The following is a 26,264-nucleotide window of genomic DNA, read 5'->3' on the forward strand; positions in this document are numbered from 1 at the left end:
TAAAACAGGTTTTTGATTTTCCCAATTAGGATGGACAAGACTAAGAGTCAGGCTTTCAAAAGAATGAAAACTTTGTCTGGGTCTTTGATTAATTAATAAGCTGGAATTGAAGATTGCAGCTACTCCTCCTCCTCGACCTGTGCTTCGATCATTCTGAGTTACTGTGACTCGGGGGTGTTGATTCATTTAAACTAACATATTCATCCTGCTGTAACCAGGTTTCTGTAAGGCAGAATAAATCAATATGTTACTAACAGGGACTTAGAAGAGAGAGACCTAATAATGATCCACATTTAACTGTTTTACTCTTTGGTGTAGTTGAGGATGCTATATTGTTTTATTCGTTGTGAATTTTTATGTTTAAACTGTGTTTTGTTGATTTTCGGTTTGTTTTTGGTGGTCTGGGAGCAGATACCATCTCTGTGGGGGGAGGGGGGGGGGGGCACGAGCAGCATGTAAGACTGCAACTCTGCTTCTTGGTCTCAACCGTGGATAGTCACATAATACATAAAAATATCTTATCCAACCAGGGGAGGCGCTCCCTACTGGTCATCAGAAAGAATGCAGGTTTAAGGCACTTCAGCTTCACTTTTCAAACCCAGAAGTGATGTCCATCTTTTATATACAGTTTATGGGGAAATCTAATGTGTATGAAGTGTGAAAGGCCAACAGCAGACTGCAGTAATTTGGTTAGGCACAGGGTTATTACAGCATTTTTTTCCCACTGCATTTCCCTTTCTATTTTTCTCAATACTCCCTTTTTTGGGCTCTGATAACTTTCTCTGTGGATCCGTCACAGCATCCCGAACCCTTTGGCATAAGTGATGGCCTTGAGGAGTCTCTCTTTCAGTTTTTCCTTGGAGGAGTATTCAGGAAGCAGCAGTGCATTAAAGCAGGTGTGGGAGGTCGGTAGCCTGCAAGAAAAATGGCAATAGTGGGCAAATCTGAAGTCAGCATCAACAGAGAGCTTTGAGTTATGGGTCAATTTTCAGATATGCTGAATGTTGTTTAAATCTGCCTGGGCAGCAACCTGTCTGTGTCCGAGCCATTCCTGGCAATGATCATTTTTAATTTGCCAAGCCCGCCAACTGGCGCTCTGTCTGTGCCGGTGGTGAACTGAAGAAACAGCTTCTTCTGCTCCTCTCCAAACGAGTGAATAATTTCCCAGAAATCTCTGTGAGTGGAAAATAAAGTAAAAATACCAAACCAATGAAAAAACCTGCATCACTTTCCAGAAATTCCAAAAATACTTAGACTTCATCAGACTTACTTGATAATCTGACTGTCTCTGTTATAACCTCCGTCATATTCTGTGGTCTTTTCAAGCGCTTCAAAGTCAAGTTTCTGTGAAATGACAGAGACTATTATCAATGCAGCAAATAAGATCTAAAAATATAAATTAGGCAGTGTTTTCTCACCCTGCTTCCACAGATAAGCAGCTCTACTTCCTCTGGTCTGAACAAATACTTCAGGGGGGACTCATTTGTGACCATTAGGAAACCTTTTTTGAAGGCTTTGAATTGTCTCTCCATGCTCTTGTTCAGGATGTAATCAGCATACAGATTCACAAACTCCTTAAAAAAAAAAAAAAAAGAAAAAAAAAGAAAAAAAAAAAAAAAAAAAAAAAGAGAGAGAGAAAAAAAGTCAAGCTTTTCCATCACTAAATTTTTATAATCTGTATTTTTAGATGAGCCGACTCTACAGATTGTCCTGTCGAAGAATGCCAACTGTATTACATAATTTTCGGTTACTTCATCTTCATCGTGTTCCTGTTTCTGTACTTGTGAAACGTACATTTTAGTCAAAAGAGGAACAGAAGTGTCAGTTGATGCTTTTCTATGTGGCAACACATTTGATCAAAACTGCATTAAGAACAGAATCAAATTTTGTAGACCTCGTAACCCGTCTTAAAATGCAACACACCACAAATGTCTCATTTTTGGGCAAGGCTAAATAAAGATGATGCACGGTACTGCACTACTAGCACAAACTGCTGAAAGGACCCCGAGATAAACAAAAAGAAGAGCATGAATCCACACCAACTAACAAAACAAGGACTGCAGGGTCATTCAGTATTAGTGTTTATTCTTTTTAAATGATAAATGGCTGCAGCTGTAACAGCTGAAATTTCGCTCTGGGATCAATAAAGTATTTCTGATTGGTTGCTGCAAATTGCTGACTGTGACATATGTGATATTGGTCACAAACAAGTATGCAGAGCTGCACTGAAAGTTTTGGTTGCTGGCAGGATGCTGCGGTTGCCCATAGTTTGTACAGAAGTCGCTGATTTGTCTGCAAACACTCACTACTACTAAAGCGGTAGTGAAAAGTCTGACAAGTGGAAACTGAGACTGTTTGTCTTAAAAGTTGTCTTACCACTGCAACCAACACATTTCAAAAGGCACAACTTTTACTTTGAAGGCGAACTGGTGTTTGCAACAAGTTTACATCTTCCATGCAAACTTCGGGCAATCACGGCAACATGTTAGCGACCAAAGCAACCATAAGGAGGTTTTTAAGTGCAGCGCCCTCTTTGTGACAAACAACCACTCAATTCAATTCAATTTTATTTATATAGCTTCAAATCACAATAAACAGTCGCCTCAAGGCGCTTTGTATTGTAGGTAAAGACCCTACAATAACACACTCGCCACCTTTTGGGGAATACACATCTTTCCCTAGCAACCAGAGGTTGGCAGGGTCACTGATGGGTGATTGGCTGAGGCCTTACCTTCATAGTATGAATATTTTCAGAGTTAGAGGCCCTGGGAGTACATAGGAGTTGGTTGAAATTTTGATTTACATTTTTCCAGCATTTTTGAGCATAAGTACATAAACAGCCATGTGAAATTTCCAGGGCTGAAAAACACACTATAAAACAGTTCACTCGGATCGAAGAACTTCAGGCCCTGAAGAAGTTTGTCAAACTCCTCGAAGGGCCTGGATCACAGAGGCTCTCAAGGTCAATGGATGATCTCTTTGCAGTTGTTGCTTCAGTGTTTGTTCTGCTTGTGGTAATTTTTTTTTGCCATATAGATGTTGTGTTCCTTTTACTCACTTTGCACACTTCAGAGGGAAACACGCAGCTGCTGGGACACTGTGTTCGCTGCTGTGTGCTCCTCATACTCGGGTCATACATGCATCCCATGAGCCTCTGTGACCCGGGACCTTCAAGGATTTTGAAAAGCTTTTTCAGGTGGTGAAAAGATGTTTTGAAGAAACACGCAAAGCCAAAGATGACTACAGCTGCCACAAGGTTTAGTGCACAACTCCTTTAAATAATAAACCAAAATGAGGTCCTATACCAGGTAAAGCCGTGTCACAAGTTTACTAAAAATATGCAAATATGTCATTCGAGAGCAGTTCGGGTTGGAGGATCTTCAAAGAAGAACAGTTCCCGGTGAAAATGGAATAGCATTTTTGTTTGAAATGCCCATCTTTGCACTGAAAAGGCTTTGTGATAGTTAAAGAGCAAAATGAAAATTTCTTAATTATTTTTGGTATAAGCTGAAAATATTTTCAATACAGGATTTTTAATGAACTCAAAAGGTCTTCAAAGTAAAGTTTCTGTAATTCAGTGGATTGCAGTGTTACTCTAATACACAAAATCTGTTTTTTTGCCCTCATCCCCAATCTGGAGTTCAGCAACCAAAACCAGCACTTGTATCATCATATGTTATGATCAGTGGTGGACAGTAACGAAGTACAAATACTTCATTACTGTACTTAAGTAGATTTTTCAGGTATCTGTACTTTACTTGAGTATTTATTTTTCTGACAACTTTTTACTTTTACTCGCTACATTTTTACACAAGTATCTGTACTTTCTACTTCTTACATTTTCAAAACAAGCTCGTTACTTTAGGTTTAATGCGTCTGAGAAACGTTTGCATTTCCGGTCAGCGCGGGAACCGGCTTTAAGTGTTTTTTTCTTGGAAGTTGCAACAACAGGGTGGGAGGGAGGGAACAGACACCCCACACGGTAGAGGGAGAGGCTCCTGCAACACTCGCTCGGAGACCGGAAAGAGCCAGAGGAAGTTGCGCTTTACATAGAGGCTGCACGCCGGAACGGTGAGGAAAATAAATGACAGAAAACGTGAAGGACAAAAAAAGTGTGTGCAGTTTGTCACACAGTGTGTCTGCTAGCTACAAGAACAGCTGCTGTATTTTAAGGGAGAGCAAAGAATGAGCGATAACTTCACTCAGATGGAGAAAGATGTAAGAAAGAGGAAGAAACGTCCTAGGAGGAGCTACTTTTACTTTCTTACTTTGAGTACATTTCAGAGCCTGTACTTTTTTACTTTTACTTGAGTACAGAAGTCAAACCAGTACTTCAACTTTTACCAGAGTAGTTTTTAACACAAGTACTTGTTCTTCTCCTTAAGTACAGAATGTCAGTACTTTGGCCACCACTGCTGATGATGGTATCATGTTGACTAGCAACCGCCTTACCAACAGACCAAAAATCACAGACAATACTGCAGCATGGGCACGTACTACTAAATTAATAAAGAAAAGACATAATTTGTATTGAGGAACTATAGCTGTAACACAACCCTACTCACACCTCACCTGTCTGTTCTCCTTAGTAACAGGGATCTGGTCTCCCTCCTCCTTTAAGTCATATATTACTGGGTTTCCGAAGAGGTCTGTGTGTGATATCTGGAAGGTCATCATCATGTCTTCTTCCACATTGCCCGTATAGTCAAGCACTCCCTTCAGACTTTGGTAGAGAACCTGCAACAGGAGAAACATCAGCTGCTATTCTGAACCTACAGTAAAAAGTCAAAAATGATTTGACTTTCTTTGCACAAGTACCTCTGATTTAACCAGTGAAATAAAACATGCACATTACAGGTGTGCACAAAAACTTTAAAATCTATTGCTATGATCTGATTCACTCTGTATGAGCTTTGAAGGAAGTTACTATACTGGATGTGAGTCTGACAGGTCCAAGTAGGTCCCTTTCTTTCCCATGAGTTTCCTGTAGACAACCATTGGAAAGTGGACGTCCAGGATGCAGTTGTTGTAAATCGCGAGTCCCAGGACAATTCCAATCAGAGTGTACTGCGCTTCAGTCTCGAGCGAGGATGAATTAAACCAGAAAAGTTTGGTGTCATCATCGCAGGTGAACATTCCTGTTCAGAAAAACCAGACAGGAACACACACAGAAAAATTAGCCACTAAAAAGGGACATATCCTCATTTACAGCTCCATGCTTTTATTCTTGGGCTATACTAGATCAGCTTTCCATGAATCACAGGTCAAAGTAATCCTTATTAAACTTATACTTGACTGTTTTAAAAGTCAACTTTCTTTTGACCGGTCATAAACAGAAGGTTTGAACAGCAGGTGGGTGGGGTTTCTGTGCCTGAGATGACCATATAAGGATATCTGCCCTCTGTGACATCAAACTGATGGACAAAGAACTGTGTGAAACTGAGTGCTTAGAGCAGTCTGCAGCCTGGGGTTACAGTGACCCCATTAACTGAAACTTCACCACCACTGGAATGAGATATTTGAGGGTTGATGAAAAAGTTCTGGGATGCGGTCAAAAAAAAAAAAAAACTTGTTCTCCTTAGGAAAACATTCAGAGAAATCCATCTGAACTGTGCAGGCACACAGCACGTTTTTGGCCACCTCAGCACAATCTGTGCTCATCACCTGGACCAATAACAGGTTTTTGCCTTCCTGTGACTTTGTCTATTTCCCAGAGCCAGGAGATCCACGATCGCAGAGGAACACATACAGGCACAGGTGGGCATAACAGGACTTCGCAATTAGCAGCCACACCAGAAACAGTCCAGGTGCGCACAAGACGATGACCTTCAATGGGAAATCAGCCAAATTTAAATCTGGAAAGACTTTTAATTTCTACAGGTTCATTCCCACAACTTTCTGATAACACGTCACATGTGAAGGAGAAGCATATGTAGCATAATAATATGGATACCTCGCTCCTACTATTAATCTTACATAAGCACTACAAGCTCTTTGCTACCATCATAACTTTATCAAATAGCTGAAATCAGCATATTGCTGTGGGTTTTTAGAGATATACAGTACTGCACAAAGTCTTGAGCCACCCTTTGTTTCTTAATATTTTGCAGGAAAATGGGGAAAAAGGTGCAGTGACTTATTGAAACATGTGCAAGCATACATGGAAATACAGTCTATAAGGCGAAAACAGAGTTTGTATAATTCTAAGGACCACCTTTACTATTCAGCACAGCCTGAACTCTGAGAGAGCTTTCTCTAAATATCTAATCTTTCGGAATAGTTTGTCAAGCTTCTTGAAGAACAGTCAAAGCTCTTCTTTGGATGTTTCTGCCTTTTGTTCAGTTCTCTGTCAAGATGTTCCCACACTGCTCCAATAATGCTGAGGTCCAGGATCTGGGGAGGCTGATCCATGACTGATATGTTCCACTGCACGTTTTTCTATCCAGGTATGCATTTACCGCAGTGGCAGTGTGTTTGGGATCACAGTCATGCTGGAAAATGAAGCTGTTGCCAATCAGATGTTCTCCAGATGCTACTGCATTGTAGATCAAAGACTGATGGTTCTATTCTGCATAATTCCATCAATTTTGACAAGATCTCCACCAACAGTGGTTCAAATGCAGCTCCACACCATGACAGAGCCTCCACCGTGTCTTACAGGTGGCTGTAGACACTCACTGTTGTCCCATGCTGATGTATGTATATATATGTCTACTATGTACAATTCTAAGGACCAAAATGTCTGCAACACTGTTTCATCCCTTGAGCTAGGTGCATCTTTTGTCCTTGAATGATTCATAAGTCAGGGTTAAGTGACATTCTTGTGAAAATGGTCATGTATGATGACTGGGCTGAATATGAGTGAAAAAGCAGCCAATGTCCAAAGAATAATGCCTGCAAAACCACTGCTCAAGACCCCTTTAAGAAAGGCTCAAGACATTTACACACTATTGTATTATTTTATTTTATTAAGTTTCTAGTTTTCATGCTAAGCCCAGATGGCCATATCCTGACTTCAGCTAGCTGTGTAAATAATAAGACATGACACTGGTCTCCTCATATGACTGTCACGTAGGTATTTAAGGGTTCTTTTGTTAAGACAGAAAACATTTGCAGCAGTTACATTCAGTCCACTTGGGCTTGAAATTCTCACCTATGTCAGGATTGAAAATTTCCTGAAGAACCAGCTGGAAGAACTCCTTCGAAACTCCACCTTCATCTACACCCTGCTCGCCCTCAAACTCAACGTACAGCTGCTTCTTCAGGTCAGATGGGTTCTCCATAGAGATCATCTCCAGCTGCAACATAGAGCAGGTTTCACTTTTTCCATACTGAATCATGCTAAATTTGACATCCTCTGCACACCACAGCAGCGCAACATGCCGGGACTCACTCTGACAAGGGCATCATCGATGATGTGGTCTCTGCGCACTTTGAGCTTGAGGTAGGGGTTGGGCTGCTGACCTTGGACCATGCTGAAAAGGGCCGTGAGACGTCGCTCGCTGTACATACGGATCCTGTTGTCATAGTACAGCCCTTGGCTCTTGGTGATGACACTGAGGATGAAGGGGCAGGTCTGGAAAGAAAACTTTGTTTCGGCGTTGACCTTGAAAAAGGTGAAGTCTTTGTCCATTTCAATAACATCATTCAGGGACTCATTAATAAAATCCTCAAAGGGGATGAGGGGTCTTACGCTATCTACAGGTCGGATGCCCAGTTCTTTCTCCAGAGGGTTGATGCGGGGACCCTTCTTGTAGAGCCGCTCCTCGCCAAGCAGCTCGTGCAGCGTTAACTCATCTGAGTCAGATTCTTCCTCGTCCTCCTCATTGTGTTCTACATCCACTTCCCCTCCGAGGATGCTCGCGTAGAAGACGACCTGTAAACACTGTGTCGCAGCCACCACGGTCTCGTCATCATTTACGAGATTTTCCCCGTTGTATTCATTGCTAACAACTGTAAATGTGATGAGCTGCTGGAAGGTCTCCATCATGCGGCGGATGTGCGGGAGATCATACTTTGACCAGAGTTTGGTCAACCTGGCAAGCGCAGTCACCGGAAGTTTGCTCATCGCCTTGCAGAACTGTGGTAATGCCACTTCGAGGTACTCTGGGCTGTGAAGGTTACCGTTCTCCATGACGATAATGAAGATGTTCAGGTAATCTGGGTTTGTTTCGTACACGTCAAGATATTCCAGGTCAAGTTCAACATTTGGAGTGAGGTAAATGAGAGCATTCACAAGGGCCACCTGCACCTGGTCGATGGACAGAAGTCTGTCGTAGACTCTCCTCACAGCACCGATATCCACTGTAACCTCACAGGTATCAAACATTTCATTCGAGGCCTCACCTGCAGCAGAGTTGCCTGTCTTCTCTGAGCTGTTCTCACTCTGTTTCTCATCCTTCTTCACACCTGCTGTTTTACAAGAGTCAAGGTTTTCGGTAGAATTAGGTTCATCTTTCCTGAAACTTTTCATCAGGGCTTCAGCGTTGGAGAAAACTCTGCCGATAACTCGGACAAGAGCAGAATAATCCCGTTCTTCCTCGCAGAAACTTAGGATCATACAGATGGTGTTCTCTGTGAGGTGATGAACATCTACAACCAAACAGACAAATTTAAGAACTGGTTCAAAGCTATCATCTGCAGGAGACCAAAGCTGGCTGTACAGTACCTGAGAAGTCCTCCTTGGTGGAACGGAGGTCTTTATCGCTCATCTTGCCGTCTTGCTGAGTGCTTCGTTCGGCGCTGGCCGCGATGGAGGGGTGATAATCACAGAGTTTGGCATTAATCTTAAACAGCTCGAGCGCTTTGGCAGCTGCTGTATTGTTATCCAAAGGTTGAAAATCACAACACGATGCGCAAAACTCATTCGTGCAGTTGCCATTTCCACAGCCTTCAGTTAACTGCCGAAAGTAGCGCTCAATTAGAAGCTTTGCAGTCGCTCTGTTCCTGTGCAAGACATTTAAACAGGAAGTCAGACTGTTGGTATCAAAACCTTCTAGGGTTAGAAAACAAAACAACTGAACCACATAATGAACTTTGGTTTTGTACAAACTTGAGTCACAGGCCCTTCAAGTACACAGGAGTGGGTGGAAATTTGGCATGTTTGAAGTATTTTTTCAGGCATTTTCTGAACCTTCATAACTTAAAGTACAGTGGTCCCTCACTATATCACAGTTCGCTTATTGCAGATTCACTGTATCATAGATTTAAAAAAAAAAAATTACTAATTCTGTTTTGCTGAGTTTTCACTATATTTTTAGGCATATAGGTATTTCTGTAACACTCCATAACTGTTCATCGCTTGGACAATGAGATAAGTTACGCCTACGCCTTTAGCGGAAATAGAAGTAATGTCTGAGGGCAAAGATACTGCACCACCTTCATCGCCATCAGTACTGCACAGCTTCATAATTCATCATCTTCATCATTCAAGTTGTACTAAGAGAGTGGGAAAGGTTTATAGGAGTGTGGGAAGGGTTTATAAAGCCTTAAAATATATTTAAATAATAAAATAAATATATAATAAATATAATGCCGCTACTTTAGAATGTAACCCCCGTGATAGGTGAGGGATCACTGTACAGGAGATATCCACAAGAAAATTTCAGAGCTGAAAACACAGTTAAGCTCTGTTAAAAACTGCAACAAAATTCATTTTAAACCCAGGCCAGGTGTCACAATCTGGAGCCAAAATCTGTTCTTTTGTTCAGCATGATTTCTTCTCTAACCAGCTGTGAGCCTCAGTGTGATGGATCTCACAGTCTGAATAAACTGCAGCAGTTTGATGTCTGTGATGTTTGACATGTTTTCTGACATTTCAGTGGAGAAAACTTCAAAAAGTGACTGATGAAAGAATTTTTTATGGTTAGAAAAATGAAAATACTGGTGGCTGCCAATGCTCCTGCACAGCCTCCTGAACCTTTAGGTGGCACGAATCCCCTGGAAGTACAAGTTCTAGGAGACATAATTACATATCTCAGTAAACCTTAATTGGGTGCATATGAGCCTCGGTGACTTTATTCACCATATCAATTCAAAAGCAAATGGCTGAGTAAGAACCAGGAGTAAGAAATGCTAAAATCATAATAAATATAAATCACTGAGAATGCTGTCACTGTCTGTGACTGGTATCATTATGGTAAGAACTATAGATGGACATCCTTTATGACCACAGGAGTTTCTGACTAATATTCTACTCAACTCGATAACACGTTAGCTTTTATATGTTAAACGCCATGGAAATTACATTGAAAGTTGAGTAATCAGTTTCAGTGATGACTCCATTTTTGCTGGGTGGTCATAAAATTCAATTCAATTTCATTTATATAGCACCAAATCACAACAAACAGTCGCCTCAAGGCGCTTTGTATTGTGGGTAAAGACCCTACAATAATACAGAGAAAAGAAATTACTGGTTCATTAGCTTTGTGATATTTTACCTCACACGTGCAGCATCATGCTGAATACTGAGGAAATGTTTTCAGGCTGGAAAATAAAGGTTCTTGGCATTTGGGAGGTGATGTATATGATCAGTCTGTGTGCAATAACAGACACCGCAGTGCTTTGTGGACTTTCAATGACCAAGCAGTGATTTTTGTGTTCCTGTTTCTTTAATACTTTTTGACTGTTGATTGTAATTTACATGTTTATTAGTGCGGGAACATAAAAATATGTCCTTCCAACACCATAAGGAAATGAGCACCGTTACTTTACTAGGTCTAAAAACAAGCCTGGCTTCTGGTGACCCTGCCGGGTGACTGTCACACCCCACGCTCATTAAATTTTTATTTATTGGCAAAACTAAGTAACATTCACAATCACTTAAAAATGCAGATTTGCAGCCATAAACACTTATCAGTGTAAATAAATAAGTCCCCTGCCTGCAGGGTCACCCCTGAAACATCTGTGTGACCAGAAGCGAACATAATTTAAGCCTTAATGTATGAACGCTCCCTGAATCGCTCCTCAGGAAAGTGGTCAGTGAGGTCAGAGATCAGTGAGCAGCAGGCTATTTTTCTCAGTCTTATTTGTGTAACCAGAGGAGTCACTGCCACCTGCTGGGCATTAGAAAGACTGCATGTTTAAGGCACTTGAGTGCTGTTTTCACTTTTCTGCATGCCAGGTTCATCTTTTATATGCATCTTTTATAGGTTTATATAATAACAGGCACTTTTATACATGTTCCTGTTGTGCAAGGCTAAAACATAATGATTTACCAAGAGGAAAGAAGAAAATGAGTGGGTGCAACAATGACTGAAAACATTATTCATATTTTAGTATATTAGCTTGTGCCAGCAGAAGTCCCGATTACATTTGGTGTCTTACATTCGGCTGGATTGAGATTCCCCTCTGCAGGCCCGGTGGACAGCACTCTGAAAGAAGAGTTTAAATGCATCTTAGTTGCAGTTAATGTAAAACTTTTGTTAAACCCTGTAAATGAAGGCTGAAAGTCATCTCCACTTTAAAATCAGATGATGTACAGAGACAAGACTACTAAAAAAGCTGCAATTTTTGTCCAGCTTTACTCAACAAAATTATCCATCTATCCATCCATCCATCCATCCATCCATCCATCCATCCATCCATCCATCCATCCTCTTCTGCTTATCCTGTTCAGGATACAAAATGAACTTACAGGTTTAATTATTTTTACTGGACTGCTGTTCATCTTAGTAATTATTTAATGATATTTCTACTCCTTTTATTGGTTTTCTCTTATTGTTGCCTTTTTTTGTGTGTGTTTCCACCTGGAATAAAATTGACTGCATAAATAAAATTTTGCTTTCTAAAAACATCTGCTTTTAAAAGCTGCTGCAGCCAAGGCTGCGAACGAAAGGTAGTAAAAACTAACAATGCATAAGTTAACAGGCTTATCAATATCATGCCCACCCAATCATTCACCCCAGTCATCGATGTGCTGCTAACAGCATTTGTAAATCGTTTATTCTTTCAGCTGCAACACAAAACTTTATTTAGCCTTACTTATAATTCTTTAAGTGGTTTAATTGGTCCCTGTTTTAGGATTCTCTCTCTACCTAAAGGACAAAAGAACAGTGACATTTCAGTTCCTCTGCTGAGAATCTGCATCTCTCACATAGATGCTCATCAGGCAGAGGAGAACAAAGGGTTTCAACAGTCTCTCAATAAGATTATTCCCCTGAGAGACTTGGTCAGGGATGTTTCACTGCTGTTTGATTTTTCCTGGAAAGGTCGCACCAAACTCCTCTCAGCACATAGTTACTGTGCATTTGTGACATGCTGGCTTTACCTGGTGGAGTTTGCACTGGACCTCTTTTTTTTTTTTTATTAATATTTGAAGGAGCTCCACACAAGATCTTTTGACAGCTGTAGTCGTCTTCAGCTTTGAATGTGTGTCCTGTTTGCACAGCAGCCTCTAATCTCACTGCATATCACACATTTTACTCGTTCCACAGCTGGTAGTTAGCAGCTCACTGTTTTTTGCCATTCTGAGGTCCAAGTACCCCCTAACCCCTGAATCCTAATCATCTGCCTCCATCTCTCCCTATCCCAGCATCCTCCTCTGTCACTCCAATCCTCTGTATGTCCTTTTTCACTACATCCATGGATCTTCTCTGAGGTCTTCCTCTTTTCCTCCTGCCTGGCAGCTCCATCTTCCACATCCTTTGTCCCTCCTCTGCACATGTCCAAACCATCTCAGCCTCACCCTTCTGACTCTGAGCTGTCCCTCTGATGGACTCATTTCTACTCTTGTCCATCCTGGTCACTCCCAATGAAGATCTATACATCTTCAGCTCTGCCACCTCCAGCTTGGCCTCCTGTCTTTGTGTCAGTGCCACCTTCTCCAAACCATCCACTATAGCAGGTCTCACTACCATCTAGTAAACCTTCCCCTTCACTCTTGCTGCTCTCCTCCTGTCACAAATCACTCCCAACACTCATCTCCACCCACTCCACCCTGCCTGCACTCTCTTCTTCACTTCTCTTGTGCACTGTCTGTTGCTGTGGATGGTTGACCGCAGGTAATTAAACTCATGCACCTTCACTGCTTCTGCTCCTTACAGCTTCACCTTTCCACCTGCCTCCCTCTACATATTCTGTCTTGGTTCAACTGACTTTTATTCCTCTTCTCTCCAGACCTGCTCCCTCCCTCACTGTAGGTCACTTGTGAGGTAGCTGTGGCTCGGTTGGTAGAGCAGGTCACCTACTAATCGGAAGGTTGGTAGCTCGAATCCCGGCTGCTCCGGGCTGCATGCCAAAGTATCCTTGGGCTAAATACTGAACCCCAAGTTGCTCTCTGACGCAAGCGTTGGAGTATGAATGTTAGATAATAAGCACTTAGCTTAGGTACATATGAAAGGGTGTGAATGCAAACATGTTGTATGAGTGCTTTGAGTGCTCAGTTAGAGTAGAAAAGCACTATATAAGAACTAGTCCATTTACCATTTGTAGGTTTATGAGACTTTCTTCTTCCTGACCTTTTTCTTTTTTTGGAAATATGATTTTATATCTTAAAGCTCAAACTCAAAAAGTTACATCTGCAAACTTTGTAAGTTCCTGTGTCACAGAAGCATTAAACACAGTTTTACCAACACTGATTCATTTTACTTACTTAATCTGTTACTTTACTTTTCTATTTGAGTTCCTTTCTTTACGTGGTTACACTACATATTACTCAGATTCTTCTTTTATTTATTTTTTAAGAACATTTTTATTATTCTAATATGTGTCCTCTGTTGTATAGCATATTTAATATATATTTAAAGAGTTTAATGTTCTGCTGTATCACAGGGGTTGCACAACATTTGAGATAAGTAACATTCATTTTTGCAATTTGGTTTTAAAACAAATGAAAAATATATTTTCTAAACGTGTTTATTTACCGACCTGAGACAGTGACACAGTTAGTTCTCACAGTTTCACGGAATAAAACGGTCATTAGAAACGCAGCGTCGTGCCTGCTGCCTCAGCACCGACCTGTGATTGGAGTCCTGCGTGTCGGTGACTGTGCAAAAACCCTCCAGTCACTCTGCCCGCTTCCAGCCGCGCTCAGGTCACCAAAAATCTAACTTTACATGGGCTTTAATGCGCGTTAATAAGGCCGAAGGAGGTTGACGGCGCTCACAGCCCCAAATGCTTTTAGTTTGTTGAGTCACAGCGAGTTAATTTCCCCTACAGTCCGTACACAGCAGCGCCATGTACGCTCTTCTTCTCTCTCTGCGCTCCTCCAGCGCGCAGGCGCAATGCTGCCCCCTTACCGTGCACCGTGCCGACGCAGATTTACCTCCAAGTCCAGCAGGTGTGCAGAGTAAAAACAGCGGAAAGAACAGCTTCCTGTGGCCAAAAAGGGCAAAATACTCCGGATCGTCTTTTTCCCTTTCTTCAGTAATTAGACATACGCACCATGATGGGGAGCTCTGAACGTCACCGTGCAGCTTCAGGCTCACTGTATATGATACCAGTTAGAGCATGTTTTTCATAAGGATGATAATAATACAGTAATACCAATGTAATACCAATGGATTAGAGTCAGTACTGCCAGCAGCATCATGTGAAAATGAAAAATATTACTTGTCGGATTTTTAAATATGCTTAAAAAAAAAACATGGAACTTCATTTTGGAGCACTACATATCCTGCTGCCAGGAAGATCAAATGCAAGGTCGGGGCATCAGCTGTTTTTTGGGGGGAATTTTTGGTCAGAAAGTGTGAAATTTCGACTCATCCTGTGTGACTGGTTCAAAATCTCTGAACACCTGAGTGGATGGTGGTGCACAGGAGGAAGAAAACATTTTAAAAATAAATTATAACCTCCCCACACTGTCTTGCTTACCACTATATTATCACAATGTTTCTGTCCAACTGACATCAGGAACAAAACAATGATCATATAATCACTCACACACAGTTTTATATATAGGATGATTGAATTCTACCTGGTGTGAGGGTGTGAACATATATTATAATTGATTCAATAACTAGTCATAAGCGAGATGGTGTGTGGAGGATAGAATTTATTTTTTAGACTCATCCTTTTATAAGACTCATCCTACAGTAGCAGTCAAAGGTTTGGACACTGCTACTGTATATCGAGTATAATCTGGGTAAAGTTTTACCTGAAAAACAGGACATGCAGCATGAGTCTGAAAACTCTCACAGCTGATGTGGGCCAGCGCACGGTGCCATCTCATTCATAACCTCTAAATCTTATTCAGCCACCATGAATCAAAGCTGTCACAGAGTCTAAACTTCCTTGTAAAGTATGCATTATCTAATCTATGTGCATTGCTCTCATGGTGCAGAGGAGATGTTTGTTATTCTGTCAGTGTTCAAACCCGATATAGTGTTCTGTGTGTGGCATTTGGTTTGTGCGCCTGTCAGTCCTCTGAGTCACTCTGCGCTCCTAAAACTGGAGGTCAGGATGCAGGAAATACAGAAGCTCACATGTGGTAATACACATGGAAATGAGCTCAGCAGGAGAGACTTCACACAATTATACTCGTAACATAGTTGTGTACATTTGGCAGCCTTCAAGTTACATTTCACATCTCTCTTACATATGTGCTAACATGAGCTGTAAGAGTGATTACTTTCCAAAAGACAAGTCATCTAGAAAAATTAAAACAACATTTCTTGCCATGCTTTTGCCTTTCGTTAACGCAGTGACTTTTACAGGACTGCAAATCATGGCTGCAGTAGCCCACATGAACACTGGGAGTCACTGTTAGCACACAAAGCGCCTCATGAACACAGTGCATTTCTCCTTTATTTCACTCACAAAACCCGGAGCTCACACTTCATGTTTAGATGAGGTTTAGCCGACGGCACACAGCAGATTATTACTCTGATAACTCCATTTAAAAAAGAGATAAAGAGGTCCAGTTCAATGAGTCAAAAGAGTGGCTAATAAAATAAAATAGGTGAGGCATCAGAACACCTGTCAGTCAAGGTAGTTACACCCCTAACTCCAGTATCCAGATAGATTAGTTATGAAGGAGAAACTATCCATGTACACCATGTTTGTATCAGGCTGCAAACATTTTTATTTCTGCTTTAAGTTTAAGTATACAAGTACTCCATTATTATCCTCTTCAATGGCATGTGCCAGCACAGTGCAGAGCAGCTTCCCAAACTTTGCTCCCTCAGAGATAGATCATCTACTCACGAGTTTTACATTCTCGCTGCGTACAACCCTGGATACTGTGGCTCCTCTGAAAAGGAAAGCCTCACATCAGAAGCGCCTGACTCCCTGGTATAACTCACAAACTTGTAGCTTAAAGCAGATAACCAGTAAGCTGGAGAGGAGATGTGTCTCACTAGTTTAGAAGATCTTTACTTAGCCTGGAAAAAACTTTTTTGGTCCTGAGACCAGGACTAAAAAGTTTAGGTCCTGGTCTCAGTGTCAGTCTCTTCCTGATTATTTGATAGTCTTTATTCTAGTGTAGTTGTTGGGTTTGGTTCTACTCTTGTCTCCATTCCTGTAATTGGTGTCAGCTTGCCCTCCCACCTGTTGCTAGTCTCCTCGTTACCTTGTGTGTGTAACATCATCGTCAGTCTTCACTCTGGTCTTTGTTGCGTGCTCCCTCTTGACTGTGTGTTGAGGTCACCTGTGACTGCTGCAGTTTGTTTAGCAAGACCTCAGCAATAAAGCTGCTCTTTATTTTCATCTCACCTTCTGAGTCCTGCAGAGGAACAGTTTATTTATTTATTCAGTCAGGTTTCAGAATTCATCACAGTATAGAAACAGCATTAGCAAGATAAAACATTTTTTTAAAGATAGAAAATCCCTTTTTTAGACAACATCAGAAACCTCCGCTGTGGCTGTGTTTGTGTACATACAGCGCTCCTACTGCGGTCCCTTCACGCGCTATGGCATCGCCAGCAGCACCCCCGCTCCGGACCTCGATTTGTCCTTTAGCGACTTCTAGCGATTTTTTGAGACACCTGACGGCGAGTTTTGTTACACAAAAGTTGGCGACAACCGCCAGCCAGATTACACACAAAGCATAGATGAAGGCAGGAACATATAGAATTAATGTGCATACTTCTGAATAAAATCCATCATCTTTTTCTGCGTTTACTGCGTACAGTTTCCATTTTTGGAACAATGCTTCCACTTCTTGTTGAATTTATCTCTGGCGGCTTCGGCTGCTTTCGCAGCATGTTCCTGTCTAATATCGTCTGTAGAGTCATTTTGTGAATCGATGATGGCCTGTTTTAATTCAGTGAGGCCTTTGAACTGATCTGCCAGACCGGAGGTCATGTCCCTGCAGTGGTGTGGATGCCGCGGTCAGACGGCAGCGCACAAATTACACAGACCGACCAACATTTGAAAAGCGTACGCTGCGTGTCCCCCCCCCCCTCGTACACTTTGGAAAATGTCGATATTTGTGAATCTTCCTTTACAATATAAAGTGCTTTGAAGCGACCACTGTGATTTGGCGCTATATAATAAAACTGAATTGAACTAAATTGAATTGAATTGCTATAAAGTTGGACATTTTAACATGAGTGTTTTTGGTACTTTGGCACTGTCTTCATCTTCTCAGGACTGCTTCTTGTCTTAGTCAAATTTTACTTGTTATAGAATATTTTAACAGATTAGGCACTGTGCGTCAGATGAAAATTATAGCTGCTGATTAACCCTTCCAATGACCTTATAATCCCTGAATGGGGCCTTTAAACCCTGTGGTGTCAGGGGTTCAACAAAAACAGAAACACGGCTGTGGAGTTCAAAAGTTAAATAATCACGAAGAACTGTGAAGGGATGTTTTCTAAGAGAATGCAGGGTGAGATGGAGTGAGTGGGTGTGTGTGCGTGTGCACATGTTTAACCTCAGTGATGTTGTTGGCAGACTGGGAGCGAGACTGCAGGCTGGTTCAGAGATCAAGAGAAGATGCTGCAGGCTGCATGTAGGACAGGACGCAGAATGGAGTGGATCGTTTTACATCGTGGATGCTAAGCGATTCCTGGAAATGTGCCGGAAGAGCAGAAACGGGGGTCACTGAGCCAACGGCGCAGCAGAGGTGATGTCTTCTGTGATCAGGACACATGTACCTTAGAGATGTCCTCAGAGCTGGCTCATAACCCAGGCTCATCAGCACAGGAGATTTTCAGCACTTCAGCAAATGTCACCATTATCACAGCACACTCAGGCAAACGGGCCGCCGAACTGCTTATGAAGCAAAAGCAAGAAAATATGCTTATTTATAGGTTTTTGCTTCACACTTCACAGCACAAAGATACTCTGTTCAAGAGATGTCCCTGCTCAGCTGGTGTATTGAGTTTGGTTCTTTAGACCGACTAAGTATCTGGTCAATTTTTGAAATTGTTTTTAATCTTTCAAACATTTCCAGTCCTAATTGATAATTCATCATCTGTTCTGTAAATGAGAAAATTAATTACCAAGAAATATTAGCTTCTGCTGTCTGGCACATTTTAGGCGAGTGAGGGCTTTTAAACATTTTAGCTAATGATAAATGTTTTCAGAATGCAACTGTTTGCACACAGACAAAGTGAAAAATGTATATTAAAAATAAATTATATTTAAGGCCTGGCTGCCAGGAGCATGCCTCAGTAACATTATCCCAGTCCTGGCTCCAGGGCGGGGACCCGTTACACATGGTCCATTGGCCTCTCCTTCATAGAGGGCTTCTGAATCATGCCCCTCAGCTCAGACCAGATTGACTTGAGAGACCCTACCAGTGGCACAGGCACCCCTGCACCACGATAATATGGCTGTTCATCAAGAGCTACTGTGGCCATGAGTTCTGGGTACTGATGGAAACAATGAAACAATCTGTGGCAGAAATGAGATTCCTCTGACGGGTGTCAGCACCCTCCCTTAGAGACAAGGTGAAGAGCCGCTGGTCCTCTGCATCCAAAGGAGGCAGTCGAGGTCAGCATCTGACCCAGATGCCTCCTGGGTGCCTCCTAGGGGAGGTGTTTCAAGCATGTCCCACTGGGAGGAGACTCAGGACACACTGGAGAGATTACATCTGTCGGCTGGCTTGGGAACATGTCTGTGTCCCCCAGAAGAACTGGAGGAGGAAGGTCTGGGTGTCTTTTAAACTTCTGTCCATGTGAAAAGCAGCAGAAAATGAAAGCATGAAAGAGTAAATGATCCAAAGGACTTCCTTAGAATAAAAAAAATGGTCTATTTTTTCTGAAAACTACCATTAATAAATTACAGTGTAATCTACTTTATGAATTAACTCATAAATAGGTCTGTTAGTCATATTTTTCTTGCAGTGTTTCCTCACACAGTCTCCTGTCAGGTGAACCAAAGACCCTGAACTACTCGTAGGTGTTTGCCTGTCTTTGTGTTTTCTGTTCATTGGTGTCCCTGCTGTTTCTGTTGGCTGACTTCCTGTGTCAGTGGGAAGTTAGACTGAAAAAGTGCAATAATGCTTTTTCTGAGCCACTCCTACGTGATAGAGCAGAACGGAGCCTTGCAATGCCTCCACCAACTGGAAGACAGATGGCCCTGGCTCACAAAAAAAAAAAAGTCCTTCATTTATTATTTGGAATCAGAAGTGATGCATTGCATATCCTCACTGGTGCAAATGAGCAAAACTTCTCTGTAAGAAAGGAGTGGAAAAGGAGAGGCTCTTAAAACATCAACACTCCCCACAATCCAGCTCTCTGGTGGCTGCAGTGCACCACGTTATATATGAGGCAGCTTGGGAAATTGAAAATATTCTGATTTAAGCTCATTAAAATTATGGGTCATGAAGAGGGCCAAGGCCACTTTAATGGCCACAATCGATGAAGCTCCTCTATGATAAAAATTCAAATCAAACTCCATTAAATTGTGCAGAATGAGTGTCTGTGTGCAGACTGCAGGTGATTCGAAAAGTAATTAGAGAAGTCTTCATTTCCAAGTGGAGCCTGTTTAATTAGATTATCAATCTTTTACATGAATTCTCATCACAAAACTGACAAAAGTCAGTTTTACTGTATATGGACAGGTACTTATAGCACTTTTCCGCTCTCTTCGAGCACTCAAAGCACCTTCTTACTACAAGCCTCATTCACCCATTCACACACACAGTCACACAAGCACCTTTTTCTGAGCCTGAACACTGTAAGCTAACATTCAGGAAATTCAGGGTTCAGTATTTTGGCCAAGGATTCTTCAAGATGCAGACTGCAGGAACCTGGGATTGAGTCATGACCTTCCATATAGAAGACAACATGCTGTAGCTCCTGATCCACATCCACCCATGTTGCTTATCAGCAGAGAAACACAGAAATCACTGAGCAGAGACCAAAGCTTTGCTCAAAGTCACACACCTTTGTGCGCAGGCAGAAAAAAAAAAGACAGCTGATGTTTCCAGCTGGTTTACACTCGGGCTTTGAGAAAAATGGGAGAGCAGCAGGGTGAGGGAACAGGAGTCAAACATTATGAGGATGAGGAGAAAAGTGCAGCGGCGGTCATTAATTTGAGGACGCGGTACTGCACATTGGCCCACAGAAGCAAACAGACAGAGGGGTGAGGGCTGCGTTTGGTGCTTGTTTTGGTACGATGCACTCACGAGAGGTCACATTTCTGAGCATGTGTGTTAGGCTCTACTTTAAGTCAGGGTATTCCTACTGGGCTGCACCGATGATAGAGAAGATGGACGTAGTTTCAGGGTCTGTTAAGCGACGCCAACGAGGGAGTGCCTTCAACCTGCATTCTTCCCATCGGCCAGCGGGGGCGACTCCTCGGGTTGTTAAAGCCTTGAAATTGTATTGAGGTCTACGGGAAAACAGCTCTCAGTCTGTGACCTCTCAGACACTTTCCTGATGGGTTCATGGTCTCAGTTACAAGTTCTGGGTTCTGTTAAATAAAATTTGAAGCTCGTTTCGTAAATTATGGTGATTCTGAAAGTCAGAAAGGAGGATTATCCAGGGTATGATCACTGGCTCACTGGTTTCAAGCAGTGACAAGTCTAAATGTTTAAAGTGGTTCCAAGCTTATAGCAGGTAAACCCGTCAAACCCAACAAACAGCAGCCTCTCCTACCTCAGCGAATGCTTCAATTAAAAATAGGAAGTCTTCAAATTTCCTCCATCTCTGAAGTTCTTGTGGTCGGCCCTGACAGCTCCTCTTCTGATCAGGGTCTCCTAACTGTTCCACGCTCTCATTTTAAAAGCAGAGGTGATCAAACTTCTAAGGTTGAAGCTCCTAAACTTTGGAACAGCCCTCCTCAGCCTATCAGGTCGGCTGAATCTGCAATTTGTTTTAAACGGCTGCTGAAAAAACATTTTTATAGGTTAACTTTTGAATCTTTCTCCTGTTAATTTTGGCCATAGTTCACATCTGCATGTTAGAGTGTATGCTGGAGTGAATGTAAGACTCTATGATGATTGTGTCCCTGTATTTGCTGCACAAATAAAGTTGTTATAAGTACTATACATGAGTAAATGTATATTAACCACTTTATAATCCTGATCAGACAAACAGGCCACAAAGCATCCATAAATTCTTTATTTTTATTTTGTTCATAAGTAGCCAAGAACAGAAACTTTCCAGTTACTCAAAGGCCCACGAACTGATAAAAATGTGGAATTTGAATAAAAACCTAAAACAGCTTTTCTAAGTTGGTAACAGGCTGCAGCTCTTCAGTGTTTAACCCAAGATCTTTGTGATCAACACCTTCCAATATACCGATCAACCACAACATAAAAAGCAGATGTGCCCGGCTGAAGCTTGGATGCAGCAGCTCAAGGTGGATCCTTCTGGTTCAGCTGGGTCTCCATGCCCGGATCAGACGGAGATTTGGGAAGGCCAGTTTAACACACTCAGTTTAGCTCCTTGTTGTGTTCCTTGAGCCTTTCCAAATCATTTCTTTGAAGCGGAGTGACGCGTTCTCTCGGACTGCGTCCACATCTGTCCTGAATCATTCAGACACAAGCTTTGAAATAACTGTAAAATGGCTTTAATGTTGTGGCTGATCGGCGTCCTCTGGACTCGAGGGTTGAGAGTGAAACTGTAACGTAAACAAATGTGAAGCTCACGTTCGACAGCTGCAGCAACCAAAAGAAAAACACAGAGAAAAACAAGAAATACGCCCGGATATTCTGTGTGACCGTGGGTACGCAGGAACGCAGCAACACTCGAGCTTCAGCCTGGCACACAAAGTGCAACGCCCCAAATGACAGAAGCGCCAAAACAAAGTGAGCAGACCGCAGACAACAGCGGGGCAGAGAGAGACGCACCGTGTGCAAAAAGACAGGCAGGAGGACAGAAACCACAAAGCCTGCAGCCTCGTAATTCACGCTCCGTCATCTTTAAACAGAATCAGCATCACGAGCACATTTATCATTTCTTATCCAGTGTTAAGGCACACATACTGTCGCTTCGTAAATGCAGAAATATAAATGATCTTTGGCAAAAGTTGAACTTTTTACAAAGACATACTGGAATGAGACATGACAATAAGAAAATATTAAAGGTGCTGCTGCTTGAAATGCTCAGCCATTAACACAAGGAACACATCCAAGTGTCTGCAAAGGGAAGGCTGGAGGAGAGCTCTCACTCTCCCAGCAACACTTCTCTCACAAAGATTTCAAAGTGCAAACTTAAAGTCGTCTTTTAGATGTGGGACAGACTGAGCACCAAGGATTTGGCTTACAGCTCACTGTGTGTAGGAGAAAAAAAATAAACTCAACACACGACATGACTGGTTAAAAAAGGACCTTCAAGTAAACGTTTTCTTTGATTGGCTGCAGGACACAGACTGTGCAGGGAATCTGCTATTCTCCATATTTTTATTACTTGACGGTAGCTTTGCATGAATCACAGTTCAAAAATAATGCCCTTTTTCTTATTCTCAGCCTCGATGCAGCTCCCACTCAGCTTCCTTATCCGTGTTACAAACAGGTTTGAAGAGCAGGTGGGTGTGGCTTCTCCGCCCCTCTCTGACATCATAAGGACCCTCGAATAGAAAAAGAAAAGGAACTTCTGACTCAGTGGTCACTATATATATATACCCTGACTTCATGATTTGAAACTTTGGTCATGTTTAAAATGAACATCCACCACAGCAGAAGGAAATGGGAAAAAAAGAAAAGAAAGCATAACAGGTCCTCTTAAAGCTTCTGTGTGAAGGTAAAAATATCCACCAACAGGCACCTCTACAGCTAACCAGGTGCAGTGATTTACTGAAGAATTTGCTAATTAAGTTTACTGGTACGTCCACTGTGAGTCAAGCGTTTGACCTTTCAGCTGCTAAATGCAGACATTAGCAAAGATGGAAGCAGCCTCCACAGCATCTCATTTCATGCTTAGCGAGGACGCCAAGCGCCGTGCTCCCACAGACCTCTGTACAAGCACGTCTTTTTACAACTACAGGCATCGCCCCCTGTTGGCCATTAAAAGAATGCAGGTTTAAGTTCTGTTTTATACTTTCAGCAACTAGTTACTAATGTCAGGAGGAGGAGTGAACAGTAGGGTTTTTAAAGCTCTTCCAAGTAAAACAGTAACAGATGGCGATGAAGACACGTGTAAACATCTGTGCAGACACAGGAGGGTTTTAACTCGGGCGGTGGCTGACTTGACGCTGGGTGGTGGGTGTACCCCTGCACAGGTGGCAGCTAACCCTTACAAATTTAACAGACACACATCATCTGGTGACTTCAGGGACCAGACTGGAATTTGAACAAATTAAACAAATGTTAAATAATGAGCTTCAGAGATGCTGCAAGGTCTCTGCCTCCAGCTTCAGCTTCATATTTGACACATACAGGAACTGGATCAATCTCACTTTTTGGCAAAATAAATGCCCCAAATCTACTTTATATGGGGCTGGCAAGGACTGATCAAAGAGGGCTGATGAGTTGGTGGATACACACACACACACACAGACACACACACACACACACACAGACACACACACACACACAGAGCATAATTCCTGGTAGATTCTTAGTGCATAAAGACAGAAATTATGATTTCTTGGTGAATGTCATACTGCATAAATAATTATTAGAGCTGTTGGCTGTAAAGTTATTATTCAGAAGACTTCACCGTACAAGAGAACAGCTATAAACAGGCTTCAATGCTACTTGATCCAGCAACAAGATGAAAATGTGCACCGAGCCAATGCCACTATTTGCTGCATGTGAATATAAAACTTTGGGATAATCTGCATGGAAACCCTCACAGAAATATGCTTCTGTGGGGACGTAAAGTATAGAAACTTCTTTCCTCATCAGCACTGATCCGAGGCCACGGACACCTCTGATCAGCCTTAGTGTGTTTACAGACAAAGCTGAAACACTAACTGGGAACCATCACAGGACAGCAGCCCAGCAGTGCTCTGCTCTGCTCTGCCTTTCATTCAAACTGTACTGAGATGCTTCTTTGTGAAGTTTCCCAGTATCAGAAAAATAAAAACAAATCTCCCAAACCTCAAAAATATCTCTGCTTTAGATTTACATCCAATATATAAAAGTACCTCTTTGTGTGTTTTATAAAAGAATCTGCTTGAAAAATAAAATTAGATCTTTAAAAAAAACAAAACAAAAAACTATTGTGCAAGTGGATTTTTAGTTAAGACATCATGAGGAGACATGCAGCGACCGTTCAGCCGGCTGCTCTGTCCTGTGTGCCGGACTGACGGCGCGCTCAGATTTGAGTCTTTCCTCCGAGTTTCTCGTGTATTTGACGCACTGCGAGGCTCCGTCGGAGCGCAGGCTCAGCTGCACGCTGTCTGCCTGCGCAGGCAGAGGCGTGGAGGTAATCCAGCTGGACAGACTCACATCTGACGGCTCTGAAGTCTTATCAACACGATCCGAGTCTCTGGTGGCAGGAGGCTGCAGCTCCCCTGAGAGGGAGGGGGTATCTCTGGTGTAGGGAAGGGTGTCCAGTTCTGAAGGAGCCAATGTATAGAGATCTGAGAGGTGCAGCTCACTGTCTGTGGGCTGCAGTGGGTTTCTCTGGCCCTTTTCTTCATCTGTTTGTAATAGAGGCCCCTGTTTATAGCCAGGGACGCTCCTCTGGTCCTTTTTATTGCAACCTTTTGGCGAGGGCTTAGCGAGGGACAGGAAAGGAAGCTTGGGGCTGAGCGGTGACCCCACGTTGACCCGGCTCAGGCTGAGGATGTTCCTGCGGGTGTCAGCGGGGAGTTTATCCAACTGCCTTCCAACTTGGACTGGGCTTGGGAACAGCGTGCCTTGACACGCCCTGTAGAAAAATCTGGAAAGTAAAACAGAGACATCAGCACTGCTCCACCGATGAATGCCAGGATGCTTTGATAAACATGAAAGGCATGTGGTATCAATAACAGACATAATTCACGACTCGGATCATAAATATTTAAGGAACATGCTGGTGTTTTCACTCATTCACAAACTGAACACAGTGTACCGAGGCAGCAGTGCAGCTATAGGCGTGATGAAGCACAGCAGGTAGAAGAGGGGCTCCTGCAGCAGCCTCTGCATGGTCCAGTAGGGGTTGGAGGGGGAGTAGCAGGTGGGACAGGAGGCGTTGTAGCACAGGGCCACAGTGAAGAATAACGCCATACTGAAGGTGATTGACAGCCAGTTCATCCAGGTCTACGGCGGAAGGACACAAGGATGCATGACAGAAATGAAACAGAATCATACTTCTTACTTGTTTAAGATAAATGAGGTAATTAAGTGATGCACAGCAATGCTCTGTGGTCCAGTAGAGGCTGGAAATGTCGACAGTCGTGGCCAAAAGTTCTGAGAGTCACACAAGTATACTGGTTTTCACAAAGTTTGCTGCTTCAGTTTTTATAATTTGCATAAACTCCACAATGTTATAAAGAGTGATCAGATGAATGCCATGAAAATGAACTAAATTCCAAAAAAACATTTCATCATCATTTCAGCCCTGCCACAAAAGGACCTGCTACATAACTTCAGTGATCCTCTCGTTAACACAGGTGAGAGTGTTGATGAGGACGAGGCTGGAGATCACTCTTCTTCTGTTGACCACGGTTACTGTGAGGAAACACGTGCAGTCATCATTGAAAAAGTGAGCACTACCATCAGTCCTGTGCCATGCTAACAGTAAAGCATCCTGAGACCCTTCATGTGTGGGGTTGCTCTTCATCCAAGGGAGTGGGCTTCCTCACAATTTTGCCTGAGAGCACAGCCATGAATAAAAATGGCACCAAAACATCCTCTGAGGCCAGCTTCTCCGAGCCGTCCAAGAACAGTTTGGTGAAGAACAATGCCTTTAACACCACGATGGAGCGCCGTGCCATGAGGCAAAAGTGAAACTAAGTGGCTCGAGGAACAAAACATTGAAAATTTGGGTTCATGGCCAGGA

At 42.5% G+C, this 26,264-nt stretch overlaps 2 protein-coding genes across 2 annotated transcripts in view; both read right to left on the reverse strand.

Annotated features, from left to right (window-relative positions):
- Positions 1–454: 454 nt before the first annotated feature.
- On the reverse strand, positions 455–14,183 carry ube3a (ubiquitin protein ligase E3A). The gene is made up of 11 exons (XM_030727313.1): positions 13,957–14,183; positions 11,326–11,372; positions 8,669–8,946; positions 7,394–8,592; positions 7,154–7,298; positions 4,933–5,138; positions 4,573–4,737; positions 1,419–1,574; positions 1,271–1,344; positions 1,031–1,174; positions 455–914 (listed from the first exon to the last, which is right to left on the reverse strand). Coding segments are annotated over exons 2-11 (2,490 nt in total). The 5' UTR covers positions 11,328–11,372; positions 13,957–14,183; the 3' UTR covers positions 455–793.
- A 7,317-nt stretch (positions 14,184–21,500) lies between these two features.
- atp10a (ATPase phospholipid transporting 10A) overlaps positions 21,501–26,264 on the reverse strand; it is a 49,020-nt gene continuing 44,256 nt past the window's right edge. Inside the window, 2 exon segments of the mRNA XM_030728313.1 lie at positions 21,501–25,163; positions 25,335–25,522. Of these exon segments, the coding sequence (XP_030584173.1) occupies positions 24,527–25,163; positions 25,335–25,522 (825 nt within the window). The 3' untranslated portion in view covers positions 21,501–24,526.

The sequence above is a fragment of the Archocentrus centrarchus genome, chromosome 4 (genome assembly GCF_007364275.1).
Source record: "Archocentrus centrarchus isolate MPI-CPG fArcCen1 chromosome 4, fArcCen1, whole genome shotgun sequence".
Lineage (NCBI taxonomy): Eukaryota > Metazoa > Chordata > Actinopteri > Cichliformes > Cichlidae > Archocentrus > Archocentrus centrarchus.

What these genes read in the sequence shown, in the direction of transcription:
- ube3a (XM_030727313.1), bottom strand. An exon ending in ACCTGTCAGACTCACATCCA is followed by an intron (nt 4,738 to 4,932) that starts GTATAGTAACTT and finishes CTCCTGTTGCAG; the next exon opens with GTTCTCTACCAAAGTCTGAA. An exon ending in TGCTTATCTGTGGAAGCAGG is followed by an intron (nt 1,345 to 1,418) that starts GTGAGAAAACAC and finishes GTCATTTCACAG; the next exon opens with AAACTTGACTTTGAAGCGCT.